The 14,018-nt window shown below is 34.4% G+C and overlaps 1 protein-coding gene across 1 annotated transcript in view; it reads right to left on the bottom strand.

The window, feature by feature from the left end:
• Positions 1 to 342: 342 nt before the first annotated feature.
• LOC309858389 (complement factor H-like) overlaps positions 343 to 14,018 on the bottom strand; it is a 30,649-nt gene continuing 16,973 nt past the window's right edge. Inside the window, exons 2-7 of the mRNA XM_082751091.1 lie at positions 11,080 to 11,265; positions 10,634 to 10,739; positions 6,673 to 6,749; positions 5,012 to 5,203; positions 3,123 to 3,293; positions 343 to 609 (exon numbers count right to left, since the gene is read on the bottom strand). Coding sequence (XP_082607217.1) covers positions 383 to 609; positions 3,123 to 3,293; positions 5,012 to 5,203; positions 6,673 to 6,749; positions 10,634 to 10,739; positions 11,080 to 11,265 — 959 coding nt within the window. The 3' untranslated portion in view covers positions 343 to 382. The remainder of the gene's footprint in view (positions 610 to 3,122; positions 3,294 to 5,011; positions 5,204 to 6,672; positions 6,750 to 10,633; positions 10,740 to 11,079; positions 11,266 to 14,018) is intronic.

Consider the following 14,018-nt stretch of genomic DNA (forward strand, 5'->3'; position numbering starts at 1 on the left):
GCAAATATAATATTTCATATTTAGTCTGATCAGCACTGACATTGGCAAGACTGACCCACAGAAACTTGGAAATGATAAAAGTTTGTTGTTTGAAGACAATGTATTTTGAGGGGAATTTGTTACACCGAAATAAATAATACATTCTAGTCTTACCAAATGTTTTAGTTCAGATGTTAAAATTACTTTAGAGAAATTTATGTTCATACACAGCATATTTAACATTAAATAGCAAAAAGAAAGAATTTATAATATTAAATACCATGTTCTTGATCCTGCTTAGAATTGTCTACTTTGAAGAGAGAAGAATATCTCTGAAGCCTCTGCTTTACATACAAGGTAAGGCAAATATTTGGATTTATTGTGTCCCCATTTTTGTTGTTGTTTAAGAGACAGTAATTTCAGAATTAAAAAGTAGGTCAAGGTATGAATGGAACTTACAAGAACATTTCGGAGAAGGGTCCCAGTGTTTACCATAACATATTGCTATATTCATACCAGTTGGATAAAAGTCCTTATTACAGAAATATGTGATTTTATCTCCAGGTCTGTATTGGATGGCTTTTGGTGTGTAGTCACCATTTTGAATAGAAGGAGGACCACATACTACTTCTGAAAAAGAAATAAGGACATGTGGATAATGCTGAAATCACCACCCATTAAAATAATCACATACATAAAAATAAAGGAAGCTGGATATTTTTTTTTGTCCATGTCACAGCACAAAAGGGATTAAAATAGTCTCATATTCTTCCCACCATATCACTCATGTCCCACCACTGTATCTCTCATCTGATGTATCTGTGCCCCTTGAACTTTTCGCTCTCTCTCTCTCTCTTTTATGATTTTATTTATTTGAGAATGACACAGTAAGAGAGAGAAAGCACGAGAGAAGGGAGGGTCAGAGGGAATAGCAGATTCTCTGCTGCATGGGGATCTCGATTTAGGACTCCATCCTGGGACTCCAGAATCATGACCTGAGCCAAAGGAGATGCTTAACCAACCGAGCCATGCAGACTCTTGAAACCTCTTTCTCCAAGTCATCACATACATCACGATATTTCATATGTGGCAATAAATTCATGATATATCACTTTGACTATTCTTTCCAACTGTTCTTCAACTGCCTTGACATATGTGGTTCTCATTCAGACTCTTAAAAAATATTCCAGGACTCTCCTTTCCAGACGCTTAGTAAGACTGCATATTCCTACCCATTTGAAATAGACATGGCCCTATGATTTGCATAGGACAATGAAATAAGTGTAAAGTATCATGTTTCCCTTCAGGGAGGAAGTTTAAAAAGCCATTCTGTAATTTTATTTTCTTAATGTTCTCTTCTCCATAGCTGCATTGATTAGGGAAAGCCATGGAAAGATGATGTCTCTATCCGTTGGTTTGCACAATGAATATAATGAAGAGAATCCCTTCAGACCTACATTGGAAATGAGCATAAATAGGAAATTAACTTCTGTCAAAATAAATTTGGATTCAGATTCCGAGGTCTTACTTTAAAGTAGGTAACTTCATTGAAACCTGGAATGATGATTTAGTCTAATGTTCTTTGACACCTGGAATGATGATTTATTCTAATATTTATAAAGGACAAGAGGACTCATCCAAAGTAAGTGGTTTATAAATTATATTTTGATGACTGGATAGATAACTTAAGTATTTAATATTTTGGTGCGGCTCTGGAAGTAAAACATGTGACAAAAGTTAATGCCAGAGGATTTGTGCACCCATGTTCTTTGTGTAGGAACCATGAATGCCATGAAGACCCATGGACCCCACACACCAACAGCTGAACATGGATCTAATGTGCGTGATTATTGTTCTGTGTTCATTAACCTCTTCATAAAATATTTTCTTAATAATGCCTGAAAATGGAGGTCGCTCAATTGTAGGAGGGTATATTTTCCAAGGAGCTGTTTGTGAACTCAACCATTTTTTTTTCCCTTGTGGGGGAGGGGGTTCCTGGCTGGTTCAGTCAGTAGAGCATGTGATACTTGATCTCAGGGTTGTGAGTTCAAGCCCCATACTGGGTGTAGAACTTACTTAAAATTAGAAAAAGTCAACTAAAATTTTTTTTAAAGAATAAAATCAACTCAGAAGCTAACTAGTTTTTGCAGAAGAGGATCATTGAACAAGGTGTACATGTAATTATGAATCATATGATTAAAAGTTCAGAGGGCTCTTAAGAATTCAACTCTTCTTACCATCTCCCCACCCATCCTGGCCCACAGTATGACAATATATGTAAAACTCACCCTTTTAGAAAGGCACTCAACCTCTGATTTTATGTTTCTTGTTTCACTCACTGCTGCAGCTCTCAACAGAAGTTGACTCACTCTTTTCCATATATGTGTGCAAATATCTCAACACAGTTGTTACCATGCTAAGCGGTATCTTCTTGCTCTTCTTCTCATGATATGATTTCTTAAACTCAACTATCTACATTCTCTCTTTTAGGTCATGGTTTTGAAACCACCTCTTTTAAAATGAGGTAGGCTAAGCAGAACACAATATTCCAGACATAACTTTTGGTGGGCACTAAACACAGTTGAGAAGGATTCTAGCTCTGTACAACATCCTTCCATTCTGAAGCCTAAAAGAGTTTTTGTTTTTGTTTTTCCCCCCCAATATCATCATTACTGTTGATTCATATTAGGTCTATGGTTAATGAAATCTCCAGTTACTTCCACTTAATGCCATTTTGTCAATGAAGGGTTTCCTCTTCTGGTATTAATAAAATTTACTTTTTAAAGCAAAATTCTTGGGTTTACAAGAACAATCTGGGAGGTGTATATAGCTGGGAATTAGGAAGCCCATTACAACACTGGCTCTGCTCTAGACTTGCTTTTTGACCACAGACCAACTACTTAATGAGCTATTGAATGTCTCTCATCCTTTTATCTCTGTCTTGAGAATGAGAGAATTATACTAATTGATCTCAAAATGGGCACTGCACACAAAGTGTTAAGTATATTGTCTTTATAATCGTTGATTTCTATAAACATTAATACTCCACTGTAAGAAAAAAACCTGCTTAACTATAAGGAGTATATGCATGAAAACAACTTACAAACTATACGGTAAAATGTATGGAAAAAATATAACATCACCTTTACATGAAGGACTTGGAGTCCACCCAGATTTAGTACATACAGCATCTCCTCTATCACTGTATTCATAACCACTGTTACATTTATATTGAAGTCGTTCATTTTCCTTGTAAACTTGCTTCGGAGAAGAAGACTGTCCATTTGCAATTGCTGGCTTTTGGCAGGAAATTTCTAAATGGAAGGGATTAAGTTCCAAAATGTTTGTTATATATTAAATGATCTTGTCAAAGACATAGTTATATTTAGACACAAATTATGTTTCCATTAGGCAAATCAGGCAACCAATCAAAATTTCTAACATTATTGAAAAGTAACTGACTTGTTTTTTTGCGGCATCACTATCAATTCAAATTTTCTTTCTAAAAAACCACCCAAAAACAATAAAACAAAAACTGGCCATCATCTTTGACCCCATCTTCTCTCAAACATTTCCCCCTGGGATTATAGCAACAGTAACTAATTTCCCAAATCCAATTTTCCCATCTTTCGGTTTTCCTGTTTGTAACTTAATGGCCTTTTTCTTGTCCCTTCATTGCTCCATTTAAAATCCTCCATTGATTCCCAATTCAGTCTGAGTAAAAGCCAAACTTTTCAGCATGACATGGAGCACTTTAGAACCTTCTACTGGCCTATCTTCAGTTCCATCACTGACTTACCCTTACTTGCATCCTACATGTCCCCCAAGCACATGAGAGCAGGGGAGACTCATAGTCACAACAGGGTCCTTGTATTTGTACTTTCCTCTCTGTGTGTTCCCATGACTGGTATGCGTTCCCTTCCTCAACTTCATTTGAATAATATACCTCAGTTATTCCAGGAAAGTTTCACTAACCACAGAAGTTAAGTTTTAAGAAGGAAACCCTGTCTGTGAACCTCTAGAACATACAGTATTTGTTGTGCTGAATATAAAGAGGTTTACCATCTCTGATTTGAGGAACTAGTTTTGTTAGAAAGAGTTTTGAAGAAGAGGATGATTTTCTCTGCATCTCACTGTTGGATAGCTAGACTAAGACAGTGAAAATAATCAAGAGATTTTAGATAATGTTAAAAAATAAATATGGCAGAAATTTCTTTTGCACAAGTACTGGTAAAATGAAGTATGGCACTTTTAAATAAATTGACCATAATGTTTCATTACAAAAACCCCAGTCATCAAACTGGTCATGATAGACCAGTTAGCAGCATCATAACTAAAGAAATCTTGACTTACAGTTTACTATAGAACTTTTTTTAAAAGGCAAAAATTTATTTAGTGGATGCAATTCAGTTCCACATACTTATCTAAACCTGCAGTGTATATAGAAGCCAGGACCCTTTTCTAGAAGAATTATTCAAGCACAGAAGGTCATTGCGATTCCTCAGTAGAAATAAATAATGATGTTTTCACTTTTCAAATGAAAAGAAAGTCTATTCTATAGGCCAATATAAAAAATTGCTGACCAGGAGGACCTTATTAAATTTTATTAATATTATTAATTAATATTAAAAATTGCCCTCCTGTATTTGTGCAGACCACTCTTCTATTTGAGCATGAAAACCAATCATAATTTAATTATGGTTAAGACCACAGACTTTGGTTTCAGATGATCAAGGTTTGACTCTTAACTCTGCCATTTATGCCATGATAACCTTGGTCATGGGATTTAACTTTTTTGCACCACAATTTCCTTGATTATAAAACAGAGTTTAGTGCAGAAATCACAGACATTTTGAAAGTAACGTGGAATGATATATGTAAAGAACTTGGATCAATTACTGGCAAATAGTAAGTGCTCAATAAATATTACGTATTAGTGTTATTCATATTCTTAAGGATGCACAATATATGAGAATGCATATTTTCATGAGAAAAACTAAAATCAATCCCATGAACAGTAAATGTATCTTACCCACACATTTTGGTGTTTCTCCACTCCAAACACCATTTGCTGAGCAATGAATTTCTGCAGGTCCATCAAGCTTGTAGCCTGAGTTACAGTGAAAATGTACTACATGTCCAAAAGTATAGTCTTGGTCTTGTTCCAATGCAGTACTGGTAAGTCTCCCATTCTCTGGTTCTGTCACTGGTAAACACTTAACAACTGAAAAAATAAATAAAAATTTTCCCAATAGAATTTAACAACTTTACTATGAATTGTATGTATATATTCATATAGATGGATAAAATCATCAGCAAAGTAAGATTGGGGAAATTACTTAATTCTTTTAAAGAAGCATTTGATAAAACTGTTGGATATAAAGGCTAGTAAGTTAAAAAAAAACAATAAGCTTCTCTCATTCTTTTCTGTGAGAGTGGACAAAGAAAATTACTTCTTTGAATGACAGTTTACATTGTTATAGTTAACAAACAAGTGTTTCTTAAATAATTGAAAAATATAAAGCTTGGGATAATTAAACAAAAATTTTCACCTAAACTCCAGAATAATATAATGCTGTATTCCTAAAAGGTATAGAAGCAAACTTTCTGATTCTATTTACTTCAATAGACAAATAGTACTTAATTTTCCTTCCTTTTCCATGTCAGTGCTCAAAGTAATTTGAGTAATACTCTTGATTTTACTTAATATTTTCCAATATCTCTTAGGTTATGCCATTTTAACTTGATTTTATAGTGGGATCATCCAGGGTAGAATTAAAATGGAAATTCTATGGTTATCTCCCTGTCTCCCTGCCCTATTACCCAAGGGATACTGGTTTAGTAGGTTTTTAGTAACCAAAATTTTCAGCTTTAAATAAACACCTCAGGTGATTCCAGCTTAGAAATTTCTTAAAGCATTTAGATCTTCATTCCACATTTCCATAGATGAAAGATCTTTCATTCTCTTCTTTAGATAACAGGATTTTTGAGTGGTCCCATTTCTTCTTCCTCCTCCCTTCCCTCCTCCTCCCCCTCTCCCTCTGCACCTCTTCCTTCCTTCCTATCTCCTTTCCTCTGTTACTCCTCCTTCCCTTTCCCTCTTGACTTATTCCTCAGCATGGAACTAAGAAAGACTATTCTGACTCATTTCTCTTATTCCCATGATGACTGGAGAGTGGGATTACTAGCTAAAAATTTGGAGACAGGATCTACATTTTCTCACTCTCATTCTTGGATTTATGAGTCACTAAGAAAAAGCAGAGCTCTCCCTCACTTCCCGTCTGTTTTCAATAAGACTAAGACCACAGGAAAATCTTCCTTGTCACACAAGAGGGGAGAAATGTCTAAATCATGTTCTTCACTTCAGCTGTTATCAGAGATCCTTTCATTAATAAAGCTGAAATTCCGATACTCATGTTTTCTTTCTAGTGGTTAGAATCAAAAAGGAAAAGAAAATAGGTTTTAGATTCCCCAAGTTCAAATACTTAGACTATTAGATCAGATGAGTCTGTATTCATATTTGGTTAATGAAACACAAAATAACGCCTAGGTATCCATTCTGTACTATATTAGAAGCAACAAAAATACTTTAAGTAAAAAAATTTAATTACAAATTTTAAGAATATTTTAATGTAGGACATCCAAAAAAATCTTTGACATTTGAATATATTGATAAATCAATTTTACATATACCTTCACAAAGAGGAACATCATTGGACCATCCATTTGGTTCACACTCACGGAAATTAATCCTACCTAGCAACTGATATCTGAAAATAAAAAATAACAGAGTGGTGAGCTAATGTATATTTATATGCAATTTTTTAAAATTCTTTTTTAAATTTTTTATTTTTTATAAACATATATTTTTATCCCCAGGGGTACAGGTCTGTGAATCACCAGGTTTACACACTTCACAGCACTCACCAAAGCACATACCCTCCCCAATGTCCATAATCCCACCCCCTTCTCCCAAACCCCCTCCCCCCAGCAACCCTCAGTTTGTTATGTGAGATTAAGAGTCACTTATGGTTTGTCTCCCTCCCAATCCCATCTTGTTTCATTGATTCTTCTCCTACCCACTTAAGCCCCCATGTTGCATCACCACTTCCTCATATGCAATTTTGATACCATTCTGAATGTCCGGAAACTCCATTTCAGAGACAATTAACAGCATATGCATTTCCTTTCTTCCTTCCTTTCTTCCTTCCATCTTCCCACTCTCCTTCCCCTCCTCTTTCTTTTCCTTTTCTTTCTTTCTTTTCTTTCTTTTTCTTAAATTTCTTTTCTTTCTTTCTTTAGCTTTTTTCACTTAAGAAAGGCCCTCAAGTCCTCAGGCACATGGACTTGGAATAATCATAATTCTTGGTTCATAACGCAAACTCATTATGATTTTGTGCACAATATCTTTTATCTTTTCACTGAGTCAGTCAGTTAGTTACACTGAACAATGTTATAATCTCCTTGAACCCAAACCCCAAACCAGAAACATGGTAGTAAACAAGAGCTAACAATATGTTACCCTTCCTCCAGTTTTGTTCTATACTCCTACCCTCCATAATTATGATATTTGTGAAACGTTTTGGACTTTTAACATAATCAAGGATAGCACTAGTCCAAATTTCTTAGCATGTGGTTTATTTTTTATTTTAAAATTTTTATTACTTTTAATTAACTTTTTCCAGAGTGTAAGTCATCGAGACAAGTCTGTATATATAACACATTCAATGTCAAATTTATCTAACTGTGGTAACACTTTAAGCCTATCCTTAAAAATCTACAATGCTTTACTTGAATGAGATATCCTTGGAACAGATGCAAAATGTACAATCATTACCAGATGCTTTAGATCAAGGTAAAGCATCCTTCTTAATATTATAGTGAACAGTCAGAGGTAAAAACTTTTTCTCAAAAACAAAATAATGGACAGCATTTTAATAAATCCAAGAGAGATACTTTTGAGAACAGAATTTTTATAAACTTCTAGATAATTATACCTAGACAATTATTTCCTTTATGTGCATATAAGGATTGTTTCACCCATTACACAAGAAAAGAAATGCTTTCTGCCTCAAAAAACAAGCTTTATTTGAATGTTATTGGTTTGTTCCTAACTTTCTAAAGGAAGAAAACATTTCAATAGATTCAATGAGAGTCACAGAACTTGAAGTCAAACATTTACTCTATGACTCTGTTATATAAAGGAAAAACAATTGGCTATTAAAATTCCTTCTCTGTCTCCTCTCCTTGTAACCCCTTCCAACATGGAAAGTATATTTCCAGAAACCCATCCATTTCCCCAAAGCTCTTTCAGGAATTCTGCAAAATGCTACACAAAACTGCCTAAGGCATATATATATATAAATTTATATATATATATATATATATATAAAGAGGGAAGAAAAAGAGATTGTCCACATTGGTTGGGGAAAAGTAACAGCTCATGTTTCTGCAATCCTGGCCAGGCAAAATACCAGAAAAACTTTTTGTAGAATCCTTCCTTAAAACTACCCACCTCTAGGATACTGAAACTGGATATCCAAGTTGAATATCCTGGTAAGTGGTTAGTATTCAGTTAAATTGGTACTCAGAAGAGAAAACTGCATGAGGACAAGGGGTCAAAAGAGGGTCAGTTGACTGGCAGAACAATAGGCACAGTAAAGTCATTCTACACTGATTCCACAGCTGGGTCAAAAGAGTTAAGTCCTTCAGATAGGTAAAATCATCCCTCAGAAATATAAAAATAGCATAAAATAATGATGCTTGCTTATTTGTAAGGTCCAAGAACTTTTAATTCACTGATGAATATCTAGTCCTTTTTGGAGGCTCAAGGTGAGCAGTGGAGATTGTTACTCTTAGTCTCTAGCAGAGTTTACCCATAATTTACATAAGCAGAAGGAAGCAAAGATGAATTAAGCAGAGTCAGAGTCAGAGGTTAATATGTGGAAAATTTCTTTTATCAAATTATAAGTATTTTTTATTACTGAGATTTAGGGAATCTAGTAGAAAGAGTCTATGAGTTTTGACCCTTTCTTTTTTTCTTTTTGAAGATTTTATTTATTTACCAGAAAGAGAGAGAGAAAGAGAGAAATAGAGAGTGTGAGAGCATGAGCAGGGTCTACGGTAGGCAGAGGGGGCAGCTGGCTCCTTGCTGAACAGGGAGTCCCACTTGGGGCTGGGATCCCAGGACCCTGGGATCATGACCTAAGTGGGTAGGTAGAGGCTTAAACGATTGAGCCATCCAGGTGTCCCGAGTTTTGATCCCTTTTTCCAGGTCAAACGCGGAACCTAAAGGTGCCAGACTAGCCTGGATTGAGAGGGATATTTCAGAGGTGAAGAGTGAGGCAATTGGAAATCTATTTTGTCATGTGTAATTAAAGCCAGCAGTAATAATTGAAAGTTGGGCTGAAAAAGTCTTGGAAATATCTCCCTCAGGTAGGCCAAGGAGAGTCTAATTCATAAGAACTAAGACTTATTGGGTAACAATATCTTAGGCACTCTTCAAAGGGCTTCATTCAGTGTGTGTCATATTTATTTCTTAGACCAGTACTATGATGCACCTACTGTGTTTCTATTTCTAGAATTGAGAAAATGGGAGTTAAGAGTCATTAAAATGATAATACAGTTACTGAGTTGTGGAGTTTTGGAATGCAGGCTTACTCCAAAGCCTAAGCTTTAAAATATTATATTTTATTGCCTCAAACTAAGAAATAAATGAAAATAATTAGAATCAATTCATAATTTCCTTTTTAAAAATGTATTTATTTATTTATTTGAAAGTGAGATCGAGAGAGCAAAAAGAAGGGGCAGAGAGGGAAGGAGAAGCAGACTTTCTGCTGAGCAGGGAGCCCCACACTGGGCTCAATCCCAGGAACCTGGGAGCATGACCTGAACTGAAGGCAGACCCTTACTTAATTGAATAAGCCACCCAGGAGGCCTCAGTTTGTAATTTCTTGATCCTATTTATATTTATGTATCATAAAATTGAACTGATATTGTTTTTCTCATGTATGAAACTTTCTTCAAAACAATTTTTGATGTGCCTAGGAATAACAGAAATCAAGAACACTGAAGAGGTATCATAGTGTTAAGATTAGTCGTGAACATCTAGTTGGTGGTTAGAGAACAGAGAGTTGATGACTATGAATGTAGTAGCATTTTTGGTCCACGTGACAAGAATAATTTGCAGACCATGGAGACCTAAAGAATGGTATTTACTATTATATCAGTGTAAAATATTTGCTTCTTCTACATTTTATAAGCTTTTATTAAAGGAGGTGTGTAATCTGATTTTATCATTCCCTCTGTCCAGGATATATTGAACTCCCATATACTCTGCACATAATAGAATGTAGTCAGGACTTGCTGGAATAAACTCTTATCTATATGTATATTATTTTCTAGCCCTCTTATAACTACACTCAACCTGAGTAATTATAATTCATTTTAATTTTTCAATGTTGAGGAGGTAACTTGGTATCCAAATATAATCATTTCCATTATAGTTTAATTTTTCAGACTACTTATATGGTATTTATAAAAATGCTCATAGAAAAATAAAGTAACTTCAAAAATACTAATTAGTACAGTTCTTATTTGCTACCTAAATTATAACTGTTTCAATCATAAACCTCTTTTAATATTGACTACATACCCCTCATTACATGTGTAAACAACCTTTGCACCATATACAAACTCTTCTCCTCTTTCAAGTTGGAAAGAACCAAAAGGAGTATCTCCAGGATGTCCACAGGGCCTTTCTAAAATGAAAAAAATAATGATATTATTACGTAACATGGGGAAACACATTTTATGTAGGAGTTCAAGAAAAATTACATTTGATATTATATCAGTGAACATAATTGAAGATGTGCAAAAGTGAAAAATGTCAATTATCATTTTAAAATTAAACTTATCTGTATGGTTGTTTTTTTTAAATTTTAGAAGATTACAACACCTTATTAAGAATAATGATGGCATATGATTTTGTATTTAAATGACAGTTGTGATATAATTCAGCTGATACTGCTACAATATCAAACACTCAGGATTTTCATAACTAAAGTTTTTACAAATTTCACAAATGTATGAATTATTTACCCCGACATATCCTCAATGGATTAAGAGACTCCCATTGTCCATTCCTGCATTCCATTATAATAGCTCCAAGAGTTCTAAATCCAGGTCGGCATTTATAGGTAGCCCGAGTGCCCTCTGGATATGTTTGTGCAGTCCAGGCACCTGACAACACCTCAGTTTGTTTTCTTGGAGGGGGTTCTTTGCAATCTATAAACAATAAAAACAAAGTAAGTGCTTAAAGTGCTTATTTAAATTTACAATATATTTAAGTTACTTTTGCTTTTAAAAATACCTATGGTGTTACAGGTCCATCCAAAATTATGTCTTAAAATATATAACATATATAATTTTACCTTACAGAAATTGAAACAATATAAGTTTGTAAAAAAAAAAAACTTTCCAAAGAAATTGTTTTCCTTTTCTATATTTTTAATCAAAATATTCTATTTAATATTTTATCACTACATTAGACATAAAAATAAATTGAAAAGCTGCAACTGCATGCCACTTCATGAAGATTATGGAATAATAGAGACATCCACTGTAGAAAGTTAAAAGTGACTTCCTTTGGGAATGCAAGTCCAACACACACAAAAGTCATTAAAGGTGAGATTATTGGCAATATCTGCCAGCTGAAATTTATGTACAAATGGAAAGTTTTAAAATGAACATAAGGAAACATTTCCTACCTCTGACCTCGTAGCCAGGGAGTTTGGGGGAGATAGTGTATACATTATTCTTTTTTAAAAAAATTTATTTTTTATTTATTTTCAGCATAACAGTATTCATTGCTTTTGCACCACACCCAGTGCTCCATGCAATCTGTGCCCTCTATAATACCCACCACCTGGTACCCCGACCTCCTACCCTCCCCCCCCCCCTTTAAAACCTCAGATTGTTTTTCAGAGTCTATAGTCTCTCATGGTTCACCTCCCCTTCCAATCTCCTCCAACTCCCTTCTCCTCTCTAACTCCCCATGTCCTCCATGCTATTTGTTATTATACATTATTCTTATTGCTGCACTGCATTCTACTATCCATTCATTGATTTGGAAAATACGTACTAGGCACTATTCTAAGTTCTGAAGATAAAACAATAAATTTTAAAAGAGACAAAGTACCTGTTTTCAAGTTTTCCCATTCTACTAGGGAAGTTATTTATTAAATAAGTAAATAAATAAATGTATAATATACATTGCAGGTAGATAAATTCTATTTAGAAAAATAAAGCTTGGCAAGATGATACAAACTTGAATGGGAACATTCCAAGGACGATGGAATAGGATGGAACAGAACAACATTCCTACTGCAAATTGGAAAAACAACAAACTCGTGTGTGTGTGTGTGTGTGTGTGTGTGTGTTGAAAGGAACTGGAAATTGTGAGGAGAAAAGGGATTAAATGAACTAAACCAAAGTGGGAAGAGCCCGTTTTATGCAAACATAAAGTTTTCGGCCATTTCTTAACTGGTCATGTTTGCCAGGCTTTGCCTGAACAGAGGAATGTGATAGGAAAAGAAAAGAGACAAACTTTTGGAAGCATGTCTAACATGAAAAATTCTGAAACCCTGCAGAATGAGGGTGCTCTGCTGGAGCAGAAGTTGTTTCTTAAGAGTGGAATGGAAGTTCCTATAGTCTCATAGAAAAAGTCCTGGTAAGAAAAGAATCTTACTTCAAATACACAACTGAATCCTCATCAAAACAGTTGACATATTTCAAAGTCACTCGGGGTGAGATTTAAGAGCAGAGATCGAAACATCAGAAAAGCAGTATCAATCTCTCAGAGTGTTCTGGGATGGCGGAAGAGGAGACCAACCAGGTACTTCATAAAAACCCAAGAAGGTCTCTACCTTGAGACTTTTGAAACCAGAAGTGGACTAACTCAACATGGAAGTGCAACCCCAACCCATCTGAGTTCACTTCTTGATTAGATCAAGAGCAAGCACTTGTCAATGGGAGGCAAATAATATAAACATTATCATTACATTTATTTTATATAAAATGTATAGCTTTGGATAAAAATTAAAAGACACATAAAGAAGTAAAAACATGTGATCAAGAAATAAAGCAAAAATAAATGGCTCATAGGAGCAGACACTCAGATCCAGATGTTGGAAATAGTGTCAAGGTTTCTTTAAAATAGCTGTTTTAAGAACGTTAAAGGAAATACAGGAAAATAATAGATGAAAGGAGTAAAAAAGACAAAGATATCCAAAAGAAAATTGATGCTCTAAAAATAATCATGTGTTATACTAAAATTACAAAACAAATATCCAAAATTAGGATGCATTGGATGGTCTTAAGAATGAAATGGAGATAGCAGAACAAAAACATATTAAATCTGAAGAATATTGATGTAGAACTATCCAAAATGAATACAGAAAGATAAAAGTATAGAAAACACCAATAATAAATAAAGGAGAGTACAAGAAATGTGTGGAGCAGAGTCCAGTGATAGGTGTACGTCTAAATAAAATTCCAAAACTAGAGAATAGAAAAGGCAGAAATATTTGAAGAAAGAATAGCTCAAAGGTTTCTAAAATTGATGAAAAAAATCAACTCTCAGATTCAAAAGCTCAAAAACTGAACAAAACAAGAAAAACAAACAAACAAACAAACAAAAACAAATAACCCACAACAAATCAAAAGGTAAATACGAAGAAAGACTATACAGAGGCTTTGCAGAAAACCAAAGATAAAGGCAAAATCTTAAAAGCAGACAGAGAAAGGAACACATTTCTTTTAGGAGAACAATAAAAATAGCAGTATGTTTGTAACAGTAACAACTGAGGCATGAAGACAATGTTCTGCCATTACAAAACTGCTGAAAAATAAATGGCAACAGAGAACTGAACCCAGGGAAAACATACTATGAAATGAAGGAGAATAGAAACACATTCTCAAACAAACCAAAAAGAGAGAGAATTTAACAATAGCAGACTGACACAACAATAAGCCCCACT

The sequence above is a fragment of the Mustela nivalis genome (assembly GCF_964662115.1).
Source record: "Mustela nivalis genome assembly, contig: HAP1_SCAFFOLD_2299, whole genome shotgun sequence".
Lineage (NCBI taxonomy): Eukaryota > Metazoa > Chordata > Mammalia > Carnivora > Mustelidae > Mustela > Mustela nivalis.